At 43.5% G+C, this 25697-nt stretch overlaps 2 protein-coding genes across 6 annotated transcripts in view; one reads left to right on the top strand and one right to left on the bottom strand.

The window, feature by feature from the left end:
- The window catches only part of RRBP1 (ribosome binding protein 1), a 73096-nt gene extending 65790 nt beyond the window's left edge, over positions 1–7306 (top strand). For 2 of the 5 annotated variants that reach the window (XM_054574089.1, XM_054574086.1), the window contains 9 exons: positions 562–654; positions 1024–1095; positions 1683–1778; positions 2317–2400; positions 4226–4333; positions 5142–5225; positions 5481–5576; positions 6125–6268; positions 6753–7306. In XM_054574089.1, the coding sequence (XP_054430064.1) occupies positions 562–654; positions 1024–1095; positions 1683–1778; positions 2317–2400; positions 4226–4333; positions 5142–5225; positions 5481–5576; positions 6125–6268; positions 6753–6791 (816 nt within the window). In that variant the 3' untranslated portion in view covers positions 6792–7306. The remainder of the gene's footprint in view (positions 1–561; positions 655–1023; positions 1096–1682; positions 1779–2316; positions 2401–4225; positions 4334–5141; positions 5226–5480; positions 5577–6124; positions 6269–6752) is intronic. The other 3 variants (XM_054574088.1, XM_054574087.1, XM_054574090.1) reach the window with 3 other exon arrangements.
- Positions 7307–12105: 4799 nt separating this feature from the next.
- The window catches only part of DSTN (destrin, actin depolymerizing factor), a 36293-nt gene continuing 22701 nt past the window's right edge, over positions 12106–25697 (bottom strand). Inside the window, exons 2-4 of the mRNA XM_054574085.1 lie at positions 19089–19396; positions 15332–15408; positions 12106–13002 (exon numbers count right to left, since the gene is read on the bottom strand). Of these exons, the coding sequence (XP_054430060.1) occupies positions 12893–13002; positions 15332–15408; positions 19089–19396 (495 nt within the window). The 3' untranslated portion in view covers positions 12106–12892. The remainder of the gene's footprint in view (positions 13003–15331; positions 15409–19088; positions 19397–25697) is intronic.

Genomic DNA, 25697 nt, shown 5'->3' with positions numbered 1-25697 from the left:
TCTTTAGGACTTTGGGCAAGTCACTGCCCCAGTCCACGCCCAATATCGTTGGCTGAATGGTAAAAGGGATAAAGTATACGCTCAGTCTTCATTGCTACTAAGCTGTGGAGATGGCTGAGGTGAAGGCTTGAGTCTGCTTTCAGGGTATTGGAGAGTCTTGGTCTTATGATGCAACAGTATGGGAAGGGAAGGGAAGATGTGAGCATTTGACTGACAGCTGGCTTCAAGTCATGGTCTCTGTGACTCCAGGAGCAATGCTCAATCCAGCTCTCCTACCCTGACTGACCCCATCCTTTGTTCCTCATCCTGGGCCACTGTGGTTGGCCCTGGTGGCACACTCAACGGAGATGAGCGTTCCTGTGGCCTCTTTTGGGTCACAGGCCTCCTGCAGGACTGTGGCCCACCTTGTTCCCCATGTGATACTGACAAAATCAGAGCCCGGTCACACTGGCAGTCAGGTGGTCATCACAGAGAGACTGAAGGGACAGGACGACTCAGTTGTGTGTTTATGTGGAGTGGGCCTCCCCAGAGAGGGCCCCTCCTCAGTGCCTGTCCCCTCAGGAGGGCATGCTCAGAAACCTGCAGAAGAGTGTGGAGCAGGAGGAGCAGGTGTGGAAGGCCAAAATCAGCACCACAGAAGAGGAGCTCCAAAAGGTACAGCATAGGCCCTCTGACCCTCACCAGGGTCCAGCAACAAGAATATTTCTCCAGGAGGTCCACCTTCCCTGGAAATTGAAACATAGCTTACTCAAGAAAGACAGTTGGGTCAGAATCCTGTAAAACTCCCAAGGGGAAGGCTGATGGGATCATTTGGGAGACAAGATCTCCCAAATTTGGTAATGCCATATTTGTGTGGTGATTGCATAATGACAGCTAAGTCTTCAATCTCGAGGAGACCCCCCCCGACCCCGCACTTGCCTCTGTGGAGAAGCTGTTGGGGCACATTCAGAGTGGGTGGGCACCACTGGGCTTCCTGAGAGATGGGACTTGCATTTGACACAGAGCCTTCCCCTTGCTTTGTAGTCACAGGCTACAGTGAAACATCTCGAAGAGACTGTAGAGAAACTGAAAGGAGAACTTGAAAGTTCAGATCAGGTATGTATGGAGGATCTGCTCGGAGAGCTGCTTTCCTTATTACAGAGCAGTGTTGTTCCTGAGGCTGTGTTAGTTATTTTCCCTTGTGGACCACATGTCTTAAGAGTGGCTGGGGAACTTGTCAATCCTGCTTTTCCTTAATGAAAGCCATTTACAACCTGAGCAGTTAGAGACAGTGTGGACCATGTGCAGAATGCCCAGCCTTGGTAAACAGTGACCTTCTGAGTCGTGGGAGGTGTGTGAGGTGGCCCCACTGCCCTCTGTAGACACATTATCAGCCCTGACCTTAAAGAAGGTGCCCCTGGTTATCTACCTAGCAAGTAAATCTGAAAGCTCTCCTTTCCCTGACTGCCAAAGTCTGAGAACATAGACCCAGGAATGCTGGACTTTGGGTACCATTTTCAGAAAGGGGATATATTGCCATGGACTTGTTTCTTCCTGGCCTTGGTTGGCTCCATAGCCAGTGGGCCATGGAGGACTTCTCTTAGCCCTTACCCCAGGGCCAGCCGCACCTGTCACCCCGTCACCCTGTTTTTTGCTGGCCACCTTGAGGCCCCTGACGTGTGCATGTGGGTGTGCGTTTCCAGGTGAGGGAGCATACCTTGCATCTGGAGGCAGAGCTGGAGAAGCACATGGCAGCCTCTAGCGCTGAGTGCCAGAGCTATGCCAAGGAGGTGGCAGGGGTGAGTCTCCCCAGGGGGTCTCAGCCTGTCCAGAGTTGCCCCTCCTCAGCAGCTCTCATTAAGATAAGCTTCACGTCCCAGTTCTCAGGGTTTGCTCTAGGTCTTCGGCCAGCAGACAGGTCAGGGGTGAAACCAGGTCAGCTGTGCAGCAAGAGAATTCTCCACCTGACGTGGTGACACCATTTCTGGGGAAAATGGACTTAAATCTGATACTGTTTTATGACTTAAGAAACAGAAAGTACCCCCTACTCTGGTTTGATCTCAAACTGTTGGCCTTATGTTGTGGGACAATCCATAACCATTTGCAAAGATCCCAGACAAGGCATACAGTGAATGCCAGCCTTCCTAAGTCTTCAAAAAAGAAACAAGAGCTGCCAGAGGCCTGGGAGCCCACTGCACTCGCTCTGCTCTGCAGTGTGCTTGAGGTTAGGTTACGGGGATGCAGTGTTAGATTGTGTGTTTAGGTGTGAACTCACAGGAGCTGGTTTTCTCTTTTTTATCCTTTTCCCCCATCACCTGGGTCTGTTTTCTCCTCAAGTTGAGGCAGCTTTTAGTAGAATCTCAGTCTCAGCTGGATGCAGCCAAAAATGAAGCCCAGAAGCAGAGCAATGAGCTTGCCCTGGTGAGTGAACGTGGGGTGGGACAGAGTGTGTGACATGCAGGGGTATGTGTATGAGATTCGTTCCAGGCTTGCTTTTTCATCCTGTCAGAGGGAACGCAGTGTGGTGGGGCCATGTGCACCAGTTGGGTGTTTGGGTCAGACTTTGATTGGGCTGTGCCAGAGGGGCTCCTTGCACATTTGTTCAAAACTCCAAGCTGGGCCTGCAGCTGTCGGGACCAGTGTACTCAGGCCCCAACTCCCATCTCTCTTGGGGCAAACTGCTCCCAGGCCACAGTGCAGGGAGCTCAGAGTAGCTGATCCCTGTGAGCCCAGTGTCACATGGGGCTTCTCTGAGATGGGCTGCTCTCCACTCCATGGCTGTTAGCACAGGCCTTGTCCTCTGTGGGGCTTGGGCCTTTTCTCACCATACCAGCGGCTGAGACTGGTTCTGTCCAGTCTGCAGCCTGGGAGGGAGGCCTTCCTCGCACCTGGCAGTATAAGCAGATTTGCTGAGCTTCCTGCTGTGAGGTTGGCCTCTGGGTCCCCCAGTTTTCACTGTTGGTGTCCTATCACAGTCCCTGTTCCTTGGCACGGTCAGCCCAGCCTTAGAGCCCCACCTGTCCCAGTACCAGCTCCTGGGATGGGGCTGCAAGCAGCAGCCTGTAAGGCCACAAATGTGTTCTGTTTAATCTGCATTTTCTTTTTAAAAATTCTGAACTAGTTAACATTTAGAAATTGGGAGATTTTGAATACAGTTGGCTATGTCTGGTTTTCTGTGAGGGGACCAAAGGTCTCACGCATGGGCTGCTGTTCCCATAGCAGCATCTGCTGGGCCTCAAGCAGCACCTGCATGGTGCACTCACTCCTGACTCCCTGGGGGCCTTACTTGGGACTATTGCGCCAGGGAGCGAGTGCCATCCAGACTGAGTCACCTCCTGAACACAAGGCCCGCTCCCTAAGGCAAGATCTGGGTGACAGGCCCCCAGGCACTGCCCAGGCAGGGGGCATGTGTGCAGAGGACTCCCTTGAGTCCTCATCATTGGCCTGGGCAGTTCTGTTTCCACCTTTAGGGATTGTTGGGAGGGAGGGAAGGAAGCGAGAGAGCAGGCCCCACATACTTGGGGTGCCTTAGATCACCTGTGTCCCCTGAGAAGCTTGTGCCAAGGGCCACTCAGATTCCCAGAATGGAACCTGAGCTTCATGGGTAATGTTGCTGCCTCTTCAGATTTGAGGCTCAGTGGTCTGGAGTCTTGGGGACCACCAGATGTGTCACTTGCCCCTAGCAGTGGAGCTCAGGGGCAGGGGGACCTTATTAGGCAAGAGTGTCATCTCATAATCTTTTCTAGACCCCAAAAAGGGCTCTAAACAGTAGACTACGTCTGGCAGGAATCCAGGATCTAGACAGTGCTATCCGTGCTGAGCCTGGTAGTTGCCTCTCGCTTTGTGTTCCTTAGCTCTGTGTACATGGCGTCCATCAGGGGTCACCTCACTCCTGGGGAGGGTTTTGTGCTGGCCAGTCTTGGGGCAGAACACATGGGTCACGTTAGCCTGGCCCCTAATGTTCCCTGGGCCTAGTTTTGGCACAGATGAGGGGTTGAGGCATTGGTCCCCTGCCCCAGTGAACCTGCCTGGGGACCCTGACACAGGTCACAGTTACCAAACCAGGTTCCCTGAAGGGGCTTTGGCTATCGTGAGCATTTGCGGTGCTCCTGGGTAGGGAGCGGGAATGCGGGGCGGGGGGTGGGGGAGCGGGGATGCCGGGCAGGGGGCGGTGGTCTGTATGTGTGTGCAAGGTGGGCGTGCTTCTGCCTGGGTATTTGCACAAACCCACCCCTCCCTGTTTCAGGTCAGGCAGCAGTTGAGTGAGATGAAGAGCCACGTAGAGGATGATGACGTAGCTGGGTCTCCGGCTTCCCCCTCAGACCCCCCCCCAGCAGAGCAGGACCCTGTCGAGGTTAGGGCGGTGAGCTGGTCCTCAGATGTGTGTCACTAACTGTCCCTGGGCCCCCTTTACTGCAGCTGGAACACAGGGATGGTAGGCCTCTGTTCTGGCTAAACACCCACTACTTGCAGTCTCCACTGCCCGCCCTCCCCACCCCACTCTGCTCAGATACTTAAGCCAGGTCACCTAAGCACTGAGGAAGCCACAGAGCAGGTGGAAGGGCAGGGAAGGTGTCCAGGCAGGGAGGTGTTGGGAGTTTGAGCCTAACAAGGTGTGTAGGAGGGACTAGAAGGAGGGGCGGGGGAGGCAACCAGGCTTGCCATTGGGGTTTGATCTCTCACTGTGGCCCTTGCTGGGACATCACTAGCAGGCTGGTTGCTCTCCAGACTTTTTAGCCAAGTAGCTGCTGTTGAAAACCCTCAGCCGGAGGCAGAGGCATGTCACCGGAATAGCAGTGGGATGGCTGCTGGGTTGGGGCTACCGCTGTGGGGGGGGGGCTTGCCCCAGTGACTCGGAGGCCTCCTTGTCCTGTGGGCCTCATTAAAGGTGCCGGAGGTCAGCAGAGGTCCCATCAGCATCTCCCTTCAGCCACATCACCTTTTGTGTCGAGGGGCTGAGGCACCATCTCCCCCTAAGGGGGAGCTTTGGAAATGACTTGGTTGGCTGGCTGGTGTGTAGAGGCCACTCTACCTGGCCAGAGGCAGGGAAAAGCAGGAGCCAGAAGGTGGAGTCCATAGGTCTCAGCCTGCCTGGGAGCCCTGGGCCCCCAAGAAGGTCCTTTACCAGGTTCCCAAAGTATGTTTGTGGTATTGCCACACAGCTGAAAATGCAGTTGGAGCAGACAGAAGCCATCCTGGAGGACGAGCAGGCTCAGCGGCAGAAGCTCACAGCCGAGTTTGAGGAGGTCAGGCCCTTCCTGGGGGACCCTGAGCCTTGAGCTGTGTTGGGGGTGGCAGAGGTGCGACCAAGGCGGGTGGTCATGGGTCTGGAGGGTCCTTTCCTTGGGGGTGTTGCTGTGCATTCAGTCACCTATGTCCTGTCTACAGACTGGAACTGTTACTATGCTGAGTGCCCTTCTGTCCCCAGGTGGGCTAGTTGGGTTTGTGAGGCGTCTCACCCAGGTCCCATGACCTAACCGCACTGCCCCTTCTATGCCAAGGCTCAGAATGCAGCGTGTCGACTACAGGAGGAGCTGGAGAAACTCCGCACAGGCCCCCTTGTGTGTGCAGAAACAGACACAGTCACACAGCTGAAGGTAGGAGGGTGGGCTCTGCTCCAAGTCTTGAGTAGGGCCAGCTCTGGGCACTGGCTTCCCATTGTCACCACCTGGAATGGGAGAGAAGTCATCTTGCAGCCTCTTAGGCAGGGTGCAGTCTAATTTGATGGCGAGTTGGGGAGGGGCAGTCCCTAAACCTCCAGGGTCATATATGGCAGCCACTAGTCAATGTGGCTATTTAAATTAAATGAAACTTGAAGTTCAGTTCCTCTGTTGCAATGGCCATATTACAAGTATCTAGCAGCCACCACATATGTCCAGTGACTTCTTTGTTGCACATCGCACATCAGAACATCTCCAGTGTCACAGGAAGATATGCTGGCAGTGATGATAGGGCACAGACCTAAGTAGCCTGGGCTGTTTGCTCCCGGTCATCACTGTGTGTCTCTGGGTAACATGGAGACAGCCTCCTCCTACCTTCATAGAGCTCCCAGTTCCCAGGGCATTGGACCCCACAGGCATAGCCAGGTGGCCTTTCTAGTATGTAGCACATGAAGGCTGATTCCTTTCTCCCTTCTGATCCATAGGAGAGACTAGAAAAAGAGAAGAAGTTAACGAGTGACCTGGGACGTGCTGCCACCAAATTGCAGGAGCTTTTGAAGATGACCCAGGAACAGCTGGCAAAGGAGAAAGAAACAGTGAAGAAGTTGCAGGAGCAGCTGGACAAAACAGTGAGTGTCCTGGCCATGCAGGACCACTGGCTCTCTCCAGAGCTGCTGGGAAGGGCTGGGCATAATACTGGGAGCCCCAGGACTCCTGGGAAGCAGGACAAATAGAGACCTGGGGCAGAAGGAGGTGGGGATGGACTTGTGAAGGCAGCGTCAGGACATGTAGCACCCACCCTTTCATGGCTTTCTTTGGTGAAAAGCATGTCTCTTACCCCTTCCCCCCCCGGCCCCCACTGCCAGCCCAAAGCCTGTGGGACCAAGGTCCTCACCCAAACTCGGGACCTTTAGCTCCCGCCAACCCTCAGGCGTCTCCTCCAGCCCCAGGAGTCAGCTCTGGTTCTCTAGATGTGCTGTGTATTCTCTGAAGGGCTTGGAGAGGTATGGGAATCCAGGGGGAACTGGAGGACCCTAGGAGTTGGGGTAAGTGCTCCCCTTGGCCCCTTGGCTTCTTGGCCCCACACTATCTCACCCTCTGCCCTGTTTGCAGGAGGACGGTAGCAGCTCAAAGGAGGGCACCTCTGTCTGAGTCTTCTCTGCAGAAAAAGAAGTTACTGTTCAACGTACCAAAATGCCTTACACATTCCTTACAAATAAACCGACACAGCGTTGTCCAGGCCCAACTCTGGTGGCTCTGAGAGAAGACATGAGAGACACGAGTCTCTTAGAACCACAGAAGTAGATCTTCCAGACCCCCAGTTTGTAAAAGAACCTTTGTCACATTCAATAAACACTATTCCCCATGACCAGCCCTGGACTACCACGGAGCAGACGCCAAAGCCCTTACCAGCTGTGACAGACCCCAGGCTGGGTGCTGGGGAGGCCGGGACATCTGGCTATCTGTATGTCGATCAGTGCAATTGTTTTGTCTTTCAGTGGGTCGGGAGGCGGGCGGTGGGTGGCGAGCGGACCAGGTGGTGAGTCTCAAAGGCTGTGGCACAGACTGGAGGGGCCCAGCCCAGCAAGGCCACAGCCCCTCACCCCTGCCAACCAGAACTTGTGTGTGACCTGGATGTTAATGCCATTAAAACCACCATTGTCGCCTGGCACTGCCATCTCGTTTGCTCTTCTGCTGGGGCTTCCCCACTGGCTGCTGAACCTGGGATGAGGAATGAGTGGCTGGATCCCTCAGGACAGAGCAAGTGTGGCTCTTGGTTTCTCTGAAGTCGGGATCAGCAGCTCTGCCTAAAATGAGGGTGAAATGTGTTGCTTCCTGGTCCCCAGCACTCTTACCCATGGGGCCCCAGTGCCCACCAGGTGGGATGAGCAGGGCCTGGGATGCCTGGCGGCCAAATGCACCGATTGTGGTCCCCACCCTTGGGGATTGGGGGTTTACCTGAGCAGTGGTCTAGGCTACTGTGTGAAATGAGCTCCATGAGTGAATAAAGAGGGTCTTTTTTCCTTCTGGCTGGGGCTCAGAGAAACATCCTCACTTCAGGAGAGGCAGACCAAGGGCTGGAACAGCCAGCTGATACTTCTTGTGATCCTCAAGACCCACTTTGTCCTTGGTGGCCCAAGACTGTGATCCAGGATATTGGGCCAAGAAGTGTTATTGGGGACATTGTAAGAAATAGGATCCTGGAACTTAAGCAAAAAATGGATTTAGAGGCCGAGTCACAGGAGGGGTTAAAATACCCCAGCAATGGAAGATGAATCTCAGCGGCCTGGGTTCTTGGGGACAGACATCAACCAGTTCTGTCAAGGGGCTGCCTGGACGAAGCACTATCCCACTTCCATCTCCCAAGCCTCAGAATCCTGGGAAATAAGGGGACGGGGGAGGGTATGATAAGCTGAACTTGGTTGGGAGAAGACGGAGCACTTTAATAGCAGGTCTGGCCAGCTGGAGGGAATGGTGGGCTCCCAGGGAAAGGCAGCCCAAGAGCTACAGTCTACACCGCCTGCTTTGGCACCTCTCTGTATCACATGTGGCCTTTTAGGTGGTGGGTTTAACTCCTCTCTGCACGGTTGTCACAAGAACCTCCAGTCCTTGGGAAACATTGTGCATGTGTATCCTTTATGTGCCTTCAGCCACTGCCCCTCCCTCACCCCTGCCTTTGAACATCTGCCGGGGGCCAGGCGATGCTAATGACAACCTGCATGACCAAGTCCTGGTCCCAGATCTGTGGACCACCTTGCCACACTGTGTGGCACTTGGATGTTGCTATCGTATTGGGATCGGGGTGCTAGAAATTCGGCGAAGGCTCCCCAGAGAAGTAAGTTTAAGCTGTTGCTGGAGTTCACCAGAACAGGTGGTTTATCAGGAAGAGAAGAGTTAAGGCCAAGTGTGGAGGATTAAAGGGTCTGGAGAGGTAAGGCAGTAGGATCCACTGAGGTTTTTAAGCAAGGGAAAGCAGTCATACCTGCTCTGTAACTGGAGGGACTGAAGTGGAGAGGGAGCCCTTGGGACTTACGACAGGGATATCATGGTTCCTGGCCAGGAGGCTGAGCGGGAAGCAACTGTTTAAACCTGCTGCCAGCCAGTGCCCAGCCCTCTGCCTGGTTCTCTCGTGAATCTCAGTTCCCATGGGAGGTGAACCTTCCTTCTATCTTGCAAACAATCCCCATGAAGAGGTAGCTCATTTGTTAAACAAAGTAGCTCAGGAGGTAAAAGGCAGGTTACAAACCCGTCTAATCTAATGCTTGGCTGTGCAGCCAACAGCCTAGGGGATTTGGAGGGAAAATGTCATCTGGAGTGTTCAGATCCCACAAAGAGTGGCCCCTCACTGTACCTCCTGTGTGCCCTGTGCCTCAGGCGCAGGGGCTTAGTGCTGGAGGGCTGGCCCTGTAGAGCACAATTTGTCCTCCCACACTCAGTGGCCTTATGTAGTCAGGGGTTGGGCCTTAGTGAGTTTCCTTCTTGGATGTAGGAATCTCCCCTAACTCACTGACTACAGAATTGAGAGCTCCTACGCTGGGCATTTGCCCTTCAAAGGCACAGGGATGGGAGCACCTCAGGGAGATACACAAGAGACCCTGTGGGTACTGAATTTCTGCCTTTAGGTTCTACAGGACAAGGCTGGTATCTGGGTTTTGGTTACAGCCCTATTCCCTCAGACCTACAACAGGTCACTGGTGGGGGTCCAGTGTCTACCTGTGGGGAGGAGGTAAGAGTGTAGGACATAGGGCCCTGTGGGCTCTGGAAGGTGTACCTCTGAGGCCCCCAGGAGCCAAGCTCTGAGGGAAGGACTGAGCAGCCCTGAGGCCCAGCAGTGGCATCTCCCAGGCCAGCAGAGGGAGCCCGAGTTTGCCAGGGAGCCTCAGCCTGGCCTTGACACTAGGGTTGTTTCCTGGGCAAGGCTTGATCGTCAGGCTGGAAGAGGAGGAAAGAGCCCTTCACCAAAGTGGGAGGGGCAGCTGCCGTTTGCAGATTGAAGCAAAAGAAGCCAACAGGCGCCCCTGAGGTCCCACAATATGGGACAGACACCCGAGCCTGGCTCACTGGCCTGGCCACTGGAGTGCTGGCTTTTGTAATCACTTGGAATGAAGTTGTGTGGAGGCAGGAATCACCCAGGCTGGGTTGCAGCATCTGTCAAGCCAAAGGCACTGGCTGGCCTGCTAACAGGAAGCACTGTTCTCCCAAGACCTGGCTTCAGAGGCCACAGCCTTGGTACAGTGCTACTGCTCACCTTAGACAAGCGATTTTCAACCTTTTTCATCTCATGGCACACATAATTACTAAAATTCTGCAGCACACCAAAAAATACATTTTTTTGCCAATCTGACAAAGTAGGTATAATTTTGATTCATTCATATGGGACAGCTATTCTTTTGGCTGTTATTTTTTTTTTAGAACCTAATGTAAAGACGTCAGTACCCCTGACTAGTCACGCATTTCATGTTTTAAAAATTCTTGTGGCACACTGGTTGAAAAAATCAGTCTTAGACCACCAGCTTCAGAGCTGGGAGAGTTCTGAAGATTTTAGAAACCCTCCACAAATGCCTTCTCCCTGAGCCTCCTTTAGGTTTGGGTCTAACAGGATTCAAAGCCCACTTAAGATCTAACTTTAGAATTCCAGGTGTTAGAAATGAACTCTCCAGGGATATAAGGGGAAGCGCTTAGGACCAGAAAACAAGAGACCCAAGTTTTCCTGGTTCTGCTGCTCATGAGTTGTGTGACCTTAGGCAAGTTACTTCTCAAGGCTGGCTACTGAGGGCCCTAGCTACAGGCTGGGAAAGCCCCCTTTCTGCTACCCTCCTGGGAATGGGCAGAACCAGGAGACCCCTGGCCAGTCAAACACAGCTCAAGTTACAACCTTCCACTGGAGAACCTGGCTCCTGGAACTTCCCCTGTTCCCACCCACAACTGAAATTAATGACCCTTCTTACTGGAGTTATGTCTGGAGACTTACATTTCAGAAATGCCCCAAATCTTGAGAGTGATGTGTCCTTGGGCATACCCAGTCTCAAAAAACACACCAAACAGAAGCTGTACTTCCTGTTTGTTGACCAGCCAGCACTCTGGGTAGTTTTGCAAAAAGGAAGCCACTCAACTATGCTTAATTCTACAGTATTATTCAAGTCATTGTGTTCACTGTTTTCTCAGATTAATGTTCTCTGAAATAACAAGCTTCATAGTCACGTTCTGAATTTCTATTAGCAGTGGTTTTATCTGCTGCTGTCTTAGGGCAAAAGAATACTCACTAGATAACTCTAAGTCAGCTTTCCATGAACACATTTTTGTAATGTGTTAACACAGGTAAAAATGTAATGTGTTCGCTGAAGAGTAGTGTATATCTGCAGTTTTCTCACCAATGTCAGCTGAGGTCCCAAACTCTTAATTTTGCACGATTCTTGGGCCCCACCCTCAGGAATTCAATAGGATTCTTTCTCAAAAGTTGGCCTAGGTAGAGATATAAGTAACAATTTCCAATTTCTGGAATAAGAGTAAAGTGTTAGATGTTTACATTATATGACACATCTGTACACTGCTTAAAATCCTTCCCATAGCATGCATTCCATACCCCTTCATCCTCCAATGGATGTGCACCTGCAAGAAGTGGTGGTTGAACTAAGTCATACCACATCACAAGCTAAAACCACAGAAAAGGCTTTCTTCTTCTAAAACTTGACCAAATACCTGGCACTACCTACATGGCTGATTCTTGAGAAAGGCAGCCTTAGGCCTGCAATCCTCAGAGACCTGTTAATATACACAATTAACTAAATGCACTGCAAACTGCAAAAGAAATGTGGGATGAAAGAATGACAATCAGCTTATCAGTAAACCAGTAACCAGCACTATTTTCTAGACAATTTTAAAGAAATATTTTGGTTAAAGTCTTTTTTTTGGGGGGGGGAGGCGCGTCTCCCAAATAGGGAGGATAGAAGCCTGGTATTTAGAAAAACATCTGGAGTAAGAAAAGATTCCCAACTTTTAAACCAACTTTTTCATTCACTATGAGGAGGGAGCTGTGACTTGACTTGTCTGAAATACCCAAACCTCCAAAGACTTGCCCCGTATATGAAAAAGTCCTTTATCCCCAATTCACACGTGAATAATTACACAAGAGATAAGTTAAAAATGCTTCCTTTATTACATAAAGCCAGTACAGCTACTTCTAAGTTCAACTGTTTGTGCATCTCTATATTGTTCAAAGTGTTATGCCTGTGATGTTAAAGACAATCACTTCCAAGTGTCATCTGGTAGCGGCTTTCTGTGGGCGTCTTCATTTGTTGTACCTGCTCCCCATTTTACTTATAACTAAGAAATTGCTCTTGGATAATAAGAAGCTCTCCTAGGCCCCAAAGTAAACATAGACCTAATGTTCTTCTACACCTTAATTGTGCCAGAAGCAACAAAGTTCTGAAGAAGACACAATTAAAGCTATCACAAGTGTCCCAGCTTTTCAATATACTGTTTTATTTTCATTAACAAAGTGTAGTACAATGGAGCCCTAATTTGCATTATAATTGGTTACAAGATACTGCACATTCTGAGAACACATCATGATTGTAAAGATGCAAGGTCACTCTCAGAAGAGTCTCTGGACTAAGGTGGAGAGCTTACCACAGGTGCGAGGAATTGCTTCCTGTACTCCAACTATGTGTTTGAAACAGTGCTTTGCAAAATCTGTGCTGATTATAAGCATACACAATTCTGAGACAGTCTTCATTACACATGTGGTAGAATTAAAAGACTGCCTGATTTAATCTTACTGTAGTTAATTAGTGTTATTAAATACATGTTGTGAGAATTATCTTCTGTTACTCAGTTAAGCGCAAGAGAATAGAAAATTTGAGCAAAAATTATAACCAGATTATGACCAATTCTTTAAAGAAACAAAGTGATTGCTGAGGTTAACAGAGACACAGTAATTCTCTTCATATGACCTTGTACTGTTTTGTGAACTGCATTACTAAAAATCATGAGCTCAGCAAAAATCTTCACAAGCCAGCTCATTAAAACAGGCATTTGGCCAATAAGGATTTAATTTCACAGCAATAAAACTTTATATTTTAAATTTATTTAGGGCTGTTTGCAAATGTTTATAGAATATTTAATTTATTCTAACAAATGACAAGATAGCTCCCCCTCAGTGAGACCCTGGCCTAAATATATTTGCTTTACTTATATAGCAAGAGGATAACATTAAACATGGAAGCTTTTGATTTGTGGCACTGAACGATGATCTACACAGGGCATCCTTCAAAAGCTACAATTAAGGATCCGCCTAGCTTTTCAGCAATACAAGCCCGATTGAGGTCTTCTGGCCCATTTGCTTGACATTCGTGCTTTATGCCTAGGGAGGAAAAATAACAATTCTGTTTTAGAATCATGGTAGTGGTTTACCTATTTCTCTAAGATATCAAGTTGTTTTTTGTTTTTTTTAATACTCACCCAAGGGTATGTTATTGATTTTTAGAGAGAGACAGAGAGAAACAATGATGTGAGAAAACAACATTGATCAGTTGCCTCCCATAAGCACCCCAACCAGGGATTGAACCCACAACCTAGGTATTACACCTTGACTGGGGACTGAACCTGCAACCTTTTGGTGTATGGGACAACGCTCCAACCAACACCAGCCAAGGCAGATGTCAAGCTGTTTTAAAAGACCAATTCTAATAAGGATAGAAAAGCAGTGGTATACATAAACAACAAAATACTACACAGTAATGAAAATAAATAATTTGTAACTACATGCATAGAACGAATGTCTAACAAACATAATCTTGACTAAAAGAAGCCAGACGTCAAAACACACATTCTGGATGATTATATTTGTATAACACAAAATCAGCCAAAGCTATTGTATGCTGTTAGAAGCCAGGGTACTGGCTACCCTATGGAGGAAGGAGTAAAAGGAAGTGTTGTGACTAGAAGGGGCACAAGTGGGACTTCTGGGGCAGTGGTCATTAAATTAAGAAACCACCATTAAAATGTCAGTTTGTGGAAACTGAGTTCTACAATAATTTAAGATGTATGGTTTTTAATAGATTAGGTGTACTTCAGTAAAAATTTTAAAAGTCTAGCGATATTTTTTCTTGGTTTTTAAAATATAAGTAAAAATATGAATTTGATGTTTTGATTGCAGTTGATTTAGTCAGCTGTGTTGAACAGTAAGAATATTTACAAATGGCATTCTTCTGTACTACGAAACAGCTCCTCAGTGGTATTACACATTTAAGAACTCTATTAAGGAAAACTATGTAAAATGTATTACTAATTGCATTCTAAGAAAAATTGATCATCACACTGTAGAATGAGCTCAATTATGTGCTTATATACAGTAGCGTCTCTGTTAATAATTATCTTTTAAATAGCTACCCTGTTTCTGATTTTCTATAACTTTAAGACCATTTCTTAAGCTGCTGAAAGCATTATCAGGTCAGCTGGCTTTTAGACCACTTAGGACTGACTACAGAAAGCCAGTGATGGTTTCACTAGGAAAAGGTGACATGGTGGCCATCTTTAATATGATCAGATCAAGTGTATGCTGCAATTCCCTTTACTGGAAAGCAATACAGAATAAGGATAAGTGGATAAGGAATCCACTCTGTATCCTTTTCAATTGCATTTGTGGAAGTGTTGAAGCTATGGTGTCATGTAAAAACATCAGTTAAGCAACTAGTGAACACACTTCTGGGGAATGGCCCAACATCAACCCAAAGACATAGAGAAACTGACAAGGCCTCACCCACACAGCAGCAGGTTCCAGGAAAGAAAGCAAGGATTTTGTTTCCCTAAGTAAAGTAAAACAAACCAGGGTAAACCTGTTCAACTACAGGAATGTATAAATCAGTCACAGTAAAACAAATAAAACAAAAACCACACTGGGCCAAGCCCTTGTGGCCTGGCTCACCCAGCTGTTTGGAGACTGAGCTCAAACACCTACATGATCTCTCATTCTACAGCTGAGAGAATCAAGGCCCAAGGAGGTAAGCAGTATTGGTCAAGGTCACACAGCAGTTAGATGACAAGCTGAGCCCTCAGTGCAGGCCTCTGGCACTTGCCCCATGCTGCTTCCCATCATAGCGACATTTCCTCCTGGCTGGAAACAGTCAGTATGGTCAGGCCCTCTCATCAGGATCTCAGTCACCCAGTGGGAAGTCAAACATCACTGGGCAGCTCAAGAAGTGAACTTTCCTTTGGATACAGACGAGTCAATTACCTAAAAATCATACCATTCCAAAGTAAAGCTGGAGATAAAACCATCCTCTCCCATTTTTAAGCATTTTTTTTTTCAACTTTGTTATGTCAACTACATTCAAAGGCAAGAGCGAATTTATCATTTAGTATGACCAATGTAAACCAATTAGTCTCCATCTGCTACAGGAGAAACTGGACAGCATCTCAAACTAGTTTAAAACCAGCCTGAACAAGTGATGTGCAACAATGTGGAGAGAACAGAGTTGCTAAACATGGGCTATGCAGACCCAAAGTGACCAGGAGAGGACACATTAAAAACCAGGTTCCATCTTCTGGTTTTTCCCTCAAAACAGGCAGTGCTTCCCTTCTTTGTGGCCAAGGCTCTCCAAAGAAAATAACATGCTTCCTAGAAAAGATATAGCCCCCATTCCAGGGGCACACCACATCTTTAAATATTTGGAAGTAAATCTAGACTATACCTTGAAATTTCTTTTTGATTGCATCCTTGGAGCTTGCATAGATCATTTTACTTTTCAGAGGTGCTAGCTCTGGTGCCCTGGATAAAGAGATACCAAAAATGGAAAAAATGATTTAGAGAAAGTAAAATTTACATCACATTAAATATTTGCATCAGTGATGGGGGAGAATCCTCAGAATAGCCTGGGAGAGTTCTTCCAGCTACACAATTTTTCAATGTCCCTACCTCTTTAGAGAGAATGGCTATGGGTCGGCATATACAGAATGGCTCAGGCTGACCAAGAGAGGAAAAAGTAGAGAACCACTGAATAAAAATCAGATTAATGGGACCAGAATAAAAGAACTAACACTGACTGGATAATTCACTACATTTCCCAATTTGTTTTCTTTAAAATAAATTAAAAAAATTTTTTTTTATCAATAAAGGCCTGAATTTAGGTTAACAATCATCTTTATATAAGGTTCTTAATTAGAAAAAGTTTTAATACAGAGAAGTACCTACCCCTTTGGATTGGAAAAAATGTTAATACAGAGAAGTACCTACAGATTTTGTAATCTGTAAATCAAGCATCTACCACCCCTAATTAAGAAATGCCAGCAATTTTAGCATTTTTGCTTTAGACTGTTTTCTTAAAAAGAATGTATTACAAAAAAAGTTCCCTTCTTACCTTTCCCTAGTCCCTTCATTTATGTCTATACCAAGAGCAAATTCTGACAGAAGTACTTTGGTTTCCATCTTAGTTTAACATAATAGAACATGTCAGAACGGTTTCTTTAAAGCTTAATGACAATTCAGCAATAGCTATGTTTTAATTGTCAATATCACTATTATCTTCCATTTACAAGTATTTTTGTTCTAGCTTCATTTTGAATGAACACTAGAAGCAAAGCATTCACTTCACCACTTTCTTCACCAGTAATATTGAAAAGTAACAATTATTAACAATTGACAGACATATCCCATCCTATTGAAACTGCTATGCATAAATGCATCATTTCCTCCTACACCACCCAACCTCAGGTTCACGTCCCACTCCATACTACCAAGATACCAAAGGGTAAATTGAGTGTAGTTAAATACTTTTAAGCACTTAACAACTCCATTTCACTGCCATATTTCCAGGTTGTTCCACACTTATTAACACCATGGGCTGGCACGGACCTCACCTAGTCTACTCCTACAGTGGGCAGATTCTATTCTTGGGGACCAAGAAGAGGGAGGTCTCTATGTCTCTCAGATGCCTCTTCTTCCCAACTCTTAAGGTCCAAGGAAGGAGGCAAAGACTCAGGTCTGGCAGATGCAAAGTACTTTTCTTATGGAAAATAGGTCAGGAACCTATTCACTGCTCTGATTTTACTGTGACCAGATTTTTAAAACATTTTAAGAAGTGTTCTCTGGGCCCTTTAAACAGAGCCTGTAATGGAACACTCCTAAAGGTTTTACCTTTTCTTTAAAAAAGCAATAGTGCAAAATAAAGCACTGCACAAATATGGAATTTCCTTTTCTTCTATTTTTATTTCCCAAATGTTTTCATTTGGGAAAGATCATTTTCATAATGAAAAGGTATAAAAACCAGGGGAACTTAGTACAAATGAAGAAAATACAGGGTGGGACAAAAGTAGCTTTACAGTTTTTCATATGAAAATAATAATTAATAAATTACTGTTTTGCGTACTCACAACTGTAAACTTAAATCTCCCCCCACCCTGAATTCACCAATTTAAAAGCCAAACCTTACCAAATGTTTATTATAAATAAATTTTTTTAAAAAGCCAAAATCTTTATTTAGCTGCCATATCTGCCACTCAGCTGTAAATCCCAGAAGGGCACGGACTTTATCTGTTTTATTCACAGCTGTTTTCCCAGATCATAATACAATGCCTGGCATGTAACTGAAATTAAGTTTAATAAATGCACCATCACTCAAATCAGGAATGTGCTCCTTTTGTCCCATTAACTACTACCTGTATGTATGTATGTATGTACGTATGTATGTGTGTAGCTGCCAGGCCTGCAGAACTGTAAGGCTGCCCTAATACATGCACCCAGACCTCATATTTATATTCTTCACAGCGTTCTGGTTTAGTCAAGAGCAATTGGCTTGCTGAAATAAACTGAGGTGCGATCTATAGTCACATTCCTTTAGACCACGGTTCTTTTAACTTCCTAGCCCCATATCCCAAGCTATTGGTGGCACAGAGCTAAGAGCTAAACACCCCCTTGCCTTGCCCTGGCTTAGGCCAAAGTATTAAGAGGACCCTCACTCTCCCCAGATCAGAGGCTGTTACCATTCCCCCTTCCCCTTGGGAGCTAGAAATAGTCTGACTATGTATGAATTCCATATCAAAAAAATGTAGTATAAAATAAATGAGAGATAAAAATGTGATTTTTAAATCACACTTAACCTCAAATATTAACTTACTTGAAAAGACCAGGATACTCATTTAAATAGCCTTTCAAGAAAAAGGTCGTGTAAATCCCTTTATAACACACTTTCACTATTTAGAACAACACTGTCCAGTAAAGCTTTCTGTAATGATGGAAACATTCTGTATCTGTGCTACCCAATTAGATGGCCACTAGTCACATGTGGCTACCAAGTATTTGAATGTGGCAATTCAACTGAGAAAATAAATTTGAAATTGTATTTAATTTTAATTCTTTTACATCTAAATAACCACAGTGACTATTGGCTACCCTTATGGACAGTGTGAACTTAATTTGCTTGAGTTAAACCACAGTAGCAAACCACAGAGGCACAAGTAAAGTATGAGTGTTCAAAAAAGTGGGAGACTGGTTCCTCGCACTTCAAGTTAGAGAAGGATTTTGGTGAGATAAATTTTCTTCTCAGTATTCTAGGAAGAATTTTTAGAGAAATTTTAGCTTACGGGAGGACCCTAAAAAACCAGAATTTATTTATAAAAATTGCATATTTATTCTTACATGTTTAAATTCCAGTCACCTTTAAAGTACTTTCCATTTGATGCAATACACCTATTAAGACTTCCTTCCACTGTTCAAAACAGTTTTTGAACTTACTGATTTTGATGCCTTTTAGTGCTTCTGCATTTTTTGGTTGTCCTTTTCCACATTAGCAAAATGTTTCCCTTTGAGGACTTTTTTCATCGGGGAAATGTTGCTCAGGGTGAGACTGGAGGAATAGGCAGGGTGGGGTATTGGGGTCATGCTGTTTTTGGTAAAAAACTGAACACTCAGCATGGCATGGGCCAGTGTGCTTGCGCATCATCCACTATGAAATGGGCAAATACACTGAAAGTCTTCAAAAAAATTCACTGAAGCCGAACACAGCCTCTCACACCACCACCAGCTGGTACACTGATACAGATGGGTTGTTAGAACACTCACCTAGTGGGGGAAGCCTGTCCCACAGGGGGCCCACCCTCCAGAATATGATTCCGTTTTTTTTCAGTCCATCTTCATATAAGGAGTAGAGAAGATACATAGAAATCTCGCTCCCTGATCCTTCTATCACCAAAATAATCAACTATTCAAAGTCATCTTTCAAGTAAACAAAGAAAAGTTATAAATTTTAACTAAATTTGTCTTGGTCTCACACACATGAATCCAACTAAGACCTTATCTTATGAAACCTTGTAAATAAAAATTAAATGACAATGACTGCAGACAGCTTAACTGAAAATTACTTTGGCCCCAGGTATTGGTTCCCCTAATGTGAAGTTAACAATGATACCAACTCTGAATTTTACAGAGGTTCACTATTTTTTATCACTGCTTACCACAAAAAAAACATCAACTCCTCTTTTCTGGATTCCTTGGTTTCAAAGCTTGCATCATACAAAGCATAGCGACAATCTTTCTCAGGAAGCATTGAGACAAAATGCTTGAAAGGATCAGTTATAGTTACACCAACATCTCCAACCAAGATCTCTTTGCCTTCTTCTACAATGATGCACTTTTTGTCTGCACTGAGACAAAAAATGACAGCCTTCTTTCTTTTCTTGATTTCTTCTGGTGTAGAACACTTCCTAACTTTCATGTCATAAAAAATGCGACACACTTCATCAGCAACCTGCACTCCTGAGGCCTATAATGAGAAAAGGAAATCAGAAACAGGCTTATAATTTTTATTGTGTCCAATATAAAATACTATGTAACTCCTGGCTACAACTGACCTAACACTTACAATTTTTAAGGTATACGTATCATCCAATAAGGAAACGGGAATACCTGAGCTGCAATCACTAGCTTCAGTCACTGAACTTTTACAAGATTACATATATAAGCCATTCATCACTATTACAGGAGAGTAAGGGAAGAATCATTTATGCAGCCCCTCCTACCTTAAAACCTGAAAAAAGGGTACTTCTGAGGTGCTGGATTATTTTCTTCTTATAAAGGTTGCTCAGAGCCCTTACTGGGGTAGTCATCTCTCCAGTTTGATTATTATTATTACCCCAAATTCTTTTCATAATGCATAACAGACGGTCAAAGTGGTTGGGTTCAAAAAATTCCATTCCTATGGCATGGCTTTTGTGCATAAAAGAATTAAAAGGCCTTTGTTCTACTCTCATTTCAAAATCATGTGACTAATATTGAATAGTGTCTTTAAAATTTCACTTAAAAAGTTATGCGCCTTCAAAATTTCACTTAAAAAACTCTAAGTTTTAAATTAAGATTAGAATAAATAATCTAATTGTTATTTTAAGAGACTGTTAAGAGACGAGATCTTAATTGTTCCCCACCACAAAAAGAAATGATAATTATGTGATGTGATAGAGGTGTTCACTAATGCTACGATGGTAATCATAATGGAATATAAAACTATCAAATCAACATCTTGTACACCTTAAACTTATACAATGTTGTATGTCAATTATATCTCAATTTAAAAAAAAATAAATTAAGAGGTGTTTACTGTTATAACAAAGAATATAGCTTAATTTGGGACTATACTGACCAGAAAAATAAACCTAACCTTTAGGTTTGAGATGAGGAAGCAGTTGCCTAAGATCTTGATAGCAAAGGCTCTATAACCAGTTTAATCTTTTCATCTTTAAGGAATGTGCTATTTATATTAACTTTACTGTGTCCATAATTTTTGTATGCTTCATAAACTGCTTTGGTTTGCATGTTAGCTTTTCTAAAGCAAGAATCAAAACTTAACAGAATATAAATGCTAAACAATGCAAAAATATTAATAACCCAAAATTAATGTCAAGTAATTTGATTAAGAAATAAAAACTCCTGTGACATGAAAAGATAATCCATATACTGGGAGAACATTTGCAAATTATATATCCAATAAGGAATTTATATCCAGAATATATAAAGAACACTTATAATTCAACAATAAAAAAGACAAATAATCCTGTTTAAGGGATTTGAGTAGACATTTCTTCAAAGATATAAAAATGGTCACTAAGCACTTGAGGAAAGTGCTCAACACCAGTAATCATAAGGGCAGTGTATAGCAAAATCACAATGAGCTACTACTTCACACCCACTAGAATGGCTATAACAAAAAGGACAACAGCAACAAGTGCTGGTGAGGCTGTTGAAAACTGGAACCCTTATACACCACTGACAGAGCTGTTAAGCAGTGCTGCTCCTTGGGGAAACAGTCTGGCAGTTCCTCAGAAAGTTAAACATGTAGTTAACACCAAGCAATGCTACTCTCCTAGGTATATACACAAGAGAAATGCAGCATAGTTCATAGTAGCCAAAAAATTAGAAAAAACCTAAATGTCTATCAACTAATGAATGAATAAACAAAATGTGGTATATCCATGCAATGGAGTATTATTCAGCCCTAAAAATGAGGTGCTGACACATGCTACAAGAGGGATGAACCTTGAAAAACATTATGCTAAGTGAAATATGCCAGACAGAAAAGGTCACATTGCATGATTCTATTTCTATGAAATGTTCAAAACTGACAGGAGGATTAGGTAGTTTCCAGGAGCTAAGAGGAGAGAGGAATGAAGAACAGAGTGACAACTAATGAATATGGGTGTTCTGTGTTTTTTCGGAAGTGATAAAATGTTTTGGAATTTGATAACAGTGGTGGATGCACAACTCTGTAAATATACTGAAAATCCAGTGAACTGTACTTTATGGTATATGAATTATATCTCAATAAAGCTGTCACTTAAAAATGCATATAGGAATTCTAAGGGTTAAAATACACTAAGATCCCAGAATTTATTTAACATTAAGGTAACTGGACCATTTAATCAAATTCATTAAAAGAGCTGTGATATACTTCAATCCCATCTAATCCACATGTAATCATATTCCACTTTAATCCTATCTAATCTAATCCACACTTTGTTTAAAAATGAATGTTTCACTCTGAAATAACAGAGTGGTAAATACAGAATTACTTCCAAAGCTACATAATTTTATCACTTTCCTACTTTTATTTTTACTTACTTTTTTTATCCTGACCTGATTTTAGAGAGGGGAAAGGTTGGGGGCAGGGGGGATGAGGAGAAATATTGATTTAAGAGAGAAATATCAATTGGTTGCCTCTCATACGGGTCCAAGCCTGCAACCTAGGGATGTGCCCTGACCGGGAATTGAACCTGCAACCTTCCAGCAGTTAACGAGATGACACTCCAACCAATTGAGCATACCAGCCAAGGGCCACCTTCCTACTTTTAAGAAGTACTTTTCTTCAATCTTTTATTAATTTAGAAATAGTACTGTTTCAGTCTTCACAGTTCACCTGTGCTCAGGAAGTTAGGAGTCTTTATTTTGCTTTTTTGAACAGAGATGAATAAAATGTTTAAAGTAACACAATAGTGAGTAACTAAATGCAGACTCCAATTCCTGTAACTCCTGTCTGTAATGCTGATTTGTTAGCCATACTTGCTCAACCCATCTTTAAAAGTATGAAGGCAGTATTTAAAGCCTTATATCCAATCAATATTTGAATTTATCTGTCAATATCTAAGTGAATTATCTCAAACACTTTAAATTCTGAATTGGAAATTAACCAAATTAATCACACCAGTAACTGAAAACAGAAAGGAAATGTGTATTCTGCAATTATAATGCAACTAATTTCAGCTAAATCAAGCTGTAACTTGCCTCAGGTAAGGTGGGGTCTGTGAAGGTCTCTGATGAGGAGACACTTCTGCTTGAGGAAATTAACACTGAAGACTGTGAATGAGAAAATGACAAAGACACTGGAAACAGAAAGACCACTTTTGAGACAGCTACAAATATCCAGAAGGGAAAGCTCTGAACTACAGCCGTGGAGCTGAAAACAAAAAAAATTCCAAGTACATTTCAAAGTAGAAAAGGTGAAAAGATAGTCCCTGACAAAGGGAATCTGGCATATACAACACGACAGGAGGAAGCTGAGATGTGGACTCGGTTCAGGCGGAAGAGGCCACAAATAGTATCTTCAGTAGTTTGCAGGCACTCGATATTTTTAAAAAGTAAAGTAAGATGACCCGCTAAAAGGCTAATTCAGTAAGCAAGAGGTGATTGAAGCCTTCACTGGGGTAGTGGGAGCAGTACAAGGGAGAGGGCTGGGTGCCAATAACATGTATGTACAAACATTTGTGTTTGAGAACCACTGACTGGGAAAGGGAGGGTTGAAAGGCAGGAGTCAGAATAAAATGGTTAGTTGGGTGATCAAAAGATTGATTAATACTGCCAAATGCTCGTTTTCTCTCATCTTACCATTGTAGTGGTTTCAGAGTCAATGATGGATAGTAACATTATACTACTAAATTTTGTCAATGAAAAAAAAATCCACCAGGTAAAATGTACATTCAATAATAATGAATAAATATGCTTAAATTTGTTATATCTTGATTTACTTAGTGTATCCTTGAAATAGCACTGATATGGATGATTAAACAACTGGTCCCTAGATTCTTGGCAATGATTTTTATAAAGCAAACCTAAGGCAATGAAGACAGACTGAGAAAGCAGGGAATACTGCCTACAGCCTGGCCCAAAACTGTTGCAAGTTTCCTCCCTTCCTAATGGCTAAATTAGTACCAGCATAGCTCCTCTCAATAAGCTGGTAATTCTTTTTACCTTTGATTCTAGTGGGGATAAACTGAAAGCTAGGATAAAGATTAGTGGAATGGAAAGAAGATAAAATAATCCTTAAGTAACTATAGTTTAGAAACATCTTGGAGGCCAAAAGAAGATAACTTGAAATTAAAGCACAGAATTATAAGAGCAACCAATCCATCCATGCTTCTCCACTAGCTAGCTGTGTCACTTTGGGCATGTCATTTAACATATTCAAAGTAAATTAGCTCCTTCAACTAATTTATTTAAGGTACAGCACTAGAGCAGCTATCAAATTTTAACATGCACAGGAATCACCTAAGGAGATTGTCAAAAGGTAGATTTCACAGATGTTGATTCAGGATATCTGAGGTAGTGGCTAAGATTTTGCATTTCCAATAAGCTCCAGGTAAAAATCACCTTCAGTTCTAAAAGTTCATGAAATATAATAAAATCTTAGCTCAATGCTAATTTACTTCTTTGCCTACAGGTTTAATTTGTATAATGAAGCAGTAGTAATAAAGAGTATCAAAGACAAAGCATTTTTTGTGCCACAGACTACTGATCAAGCCTTTTCAAAATGATGTTTCAAATAAAATAAAATATGTAACATTATAAAAGAAAACAATTATAATGAAATATAATTCATCTATGATGATGATTAAGAATTCCTGTGAGAGTATTAATTTCGGTGGATCTGTTATCACAAAGAGACATTATGGTGAATCTGAAAACAAAAGGGCTGTGATGAAGTCATTTATTTTTTCTCTTTACACTATCCTTTTACCTAATAGAAAAGGTCCTTCTCTCATCAGTCTCATTTTTCAGTATTTCCCTAATATGTTAGATGGCTAAGATACTAACTACTCAGCTGTTGAGAAAGCTAAAGTTTATTTTAAAAAGCAAAATCAGATTCAGTGTTGATTTTAAATTTCTTTTAATTATTTATATTCAATTACAAAGTTTTAACAATAAAGACTACTAAAGAATACTCTGAACATAGCACCAAAACTTGCTGCACAGCTCAGAAGGAAAATCTTGAGAGTAAAAATAGATTGCTATTCCAACAAGAGCTTTGTGATTACCTTAAAAAGATACGTTACCCATAACTTCAGTTTCACTGTGTTCTGTACCAGTGACCACTGGAGAATAACATTGGCTCTCAGAACTCCACTCCCATGTCAAAACAGTTGTTGTTAAATAGTTACCTCACTGTATTTTATCTCACTTGACTACCAATCTTTAACTTGTTCAGGAAGCATAATGGATCTCAAACCTGTCTGAGTCTCCCTCCTCTGGCAGAGCTTTTGTAAAACACTGATTCAGAGATTAGGTGAATACATCTGAAGCACTGTCTTAATACTCAAGATTCACTCAGTGATAGTTACTACTCACAAATGGAAGGGGAAGTAAATGCTACAGAAAATTTGTAATACTGGACATTTTAAAGTTGTGAATGAGAAAACACACTTAAAACATTAATTCTCTCAATTCTTGCATAAGGGTAGTGCTATCTCACAGGACTATGAACTTTTTCTGATTCAGTATTTGTAAACAACTGAACCAGTCCAAACCCTAAATGTAGTAACTTACAACCATCCATCCTAAACCAAAATATTGGAAACTGGTCTATTTCTATACCACTAACTTAAGTAGAGTACCTGACTTTAGGTCCATAATTAATGCCTACTATACTCTACTTCATTGGAGAAACCAGGAATGAAAGCTATTTTCCTCCCTCAAAAAATTAATTTAAAAAAATTATTTTTCTAAGCTAAGAGAGTCTAAAATATTTGACAGTAGGATACTGCATACAGAAAAATACAATTTCAAATTTACACCTAGCAGAAAACAGTTCCTTTCTCAACCTACCAACTGTTAAACACCCAGCATAACTGCTAATCAAAGGAGTTGGGGAGTTTTAAAATGGGTTCATGCTTTTCCTTTTTTTACAACATGCCTTGCTCAAGGACCAGAAGAAACAGAAAACTGAGCACAAAATATCTGGGCTTTTGGTTAGGCAATAATGTTGAGACAACAAATAAAATGAGTGACAGTGCTTAAGAAATGAACAATATTTGATACAGAAATGTTAGAGCCCTACAATCCTGTGTTAAAATGGGGGACTGAATATGTACATCTAAACTTATCTCCCTCCCAAAATTGCAATGAAAGTACAAAACAGGGATTTAAAAAAAGAAAAGAAAAATAACAGAAACCCACAAGGACAAGAAGTGCAGAAGAAAAAATGGAAGTTCAAATAAGGAAAAATGAGTGAAATTAGTCTGAGAAGCACTTAGGTCCCTAGTCCCCCTCCCATACCCTCCCCTCCGCCGCCCCACCAAACTCCG

Source organism: Pteronotus mesoamericanus, unplaced genomic scaffold (assembly GCF_021234165.1).
Source record: "Pteronotus mesoamericanus isolate MK-2021 breed Mesoamerican mustached bat unplaced genomic scaffold, CSHL_Meso_final contig_25, whole genome shotgun sequence".
Taxonomy (NCBI): domain Eukaryota; kingdom Metazoa; phylum Chordata; class Mammalia; order Chiroptera; family Mormoopidae; genus Pteronotus; species Pteronotus mesoamericanus.
The sequence above is the reverse complement of the archived record's forward strand: the minus strand, read 5'-3'. Positions and strand labels throughout refer to the sequence as shown.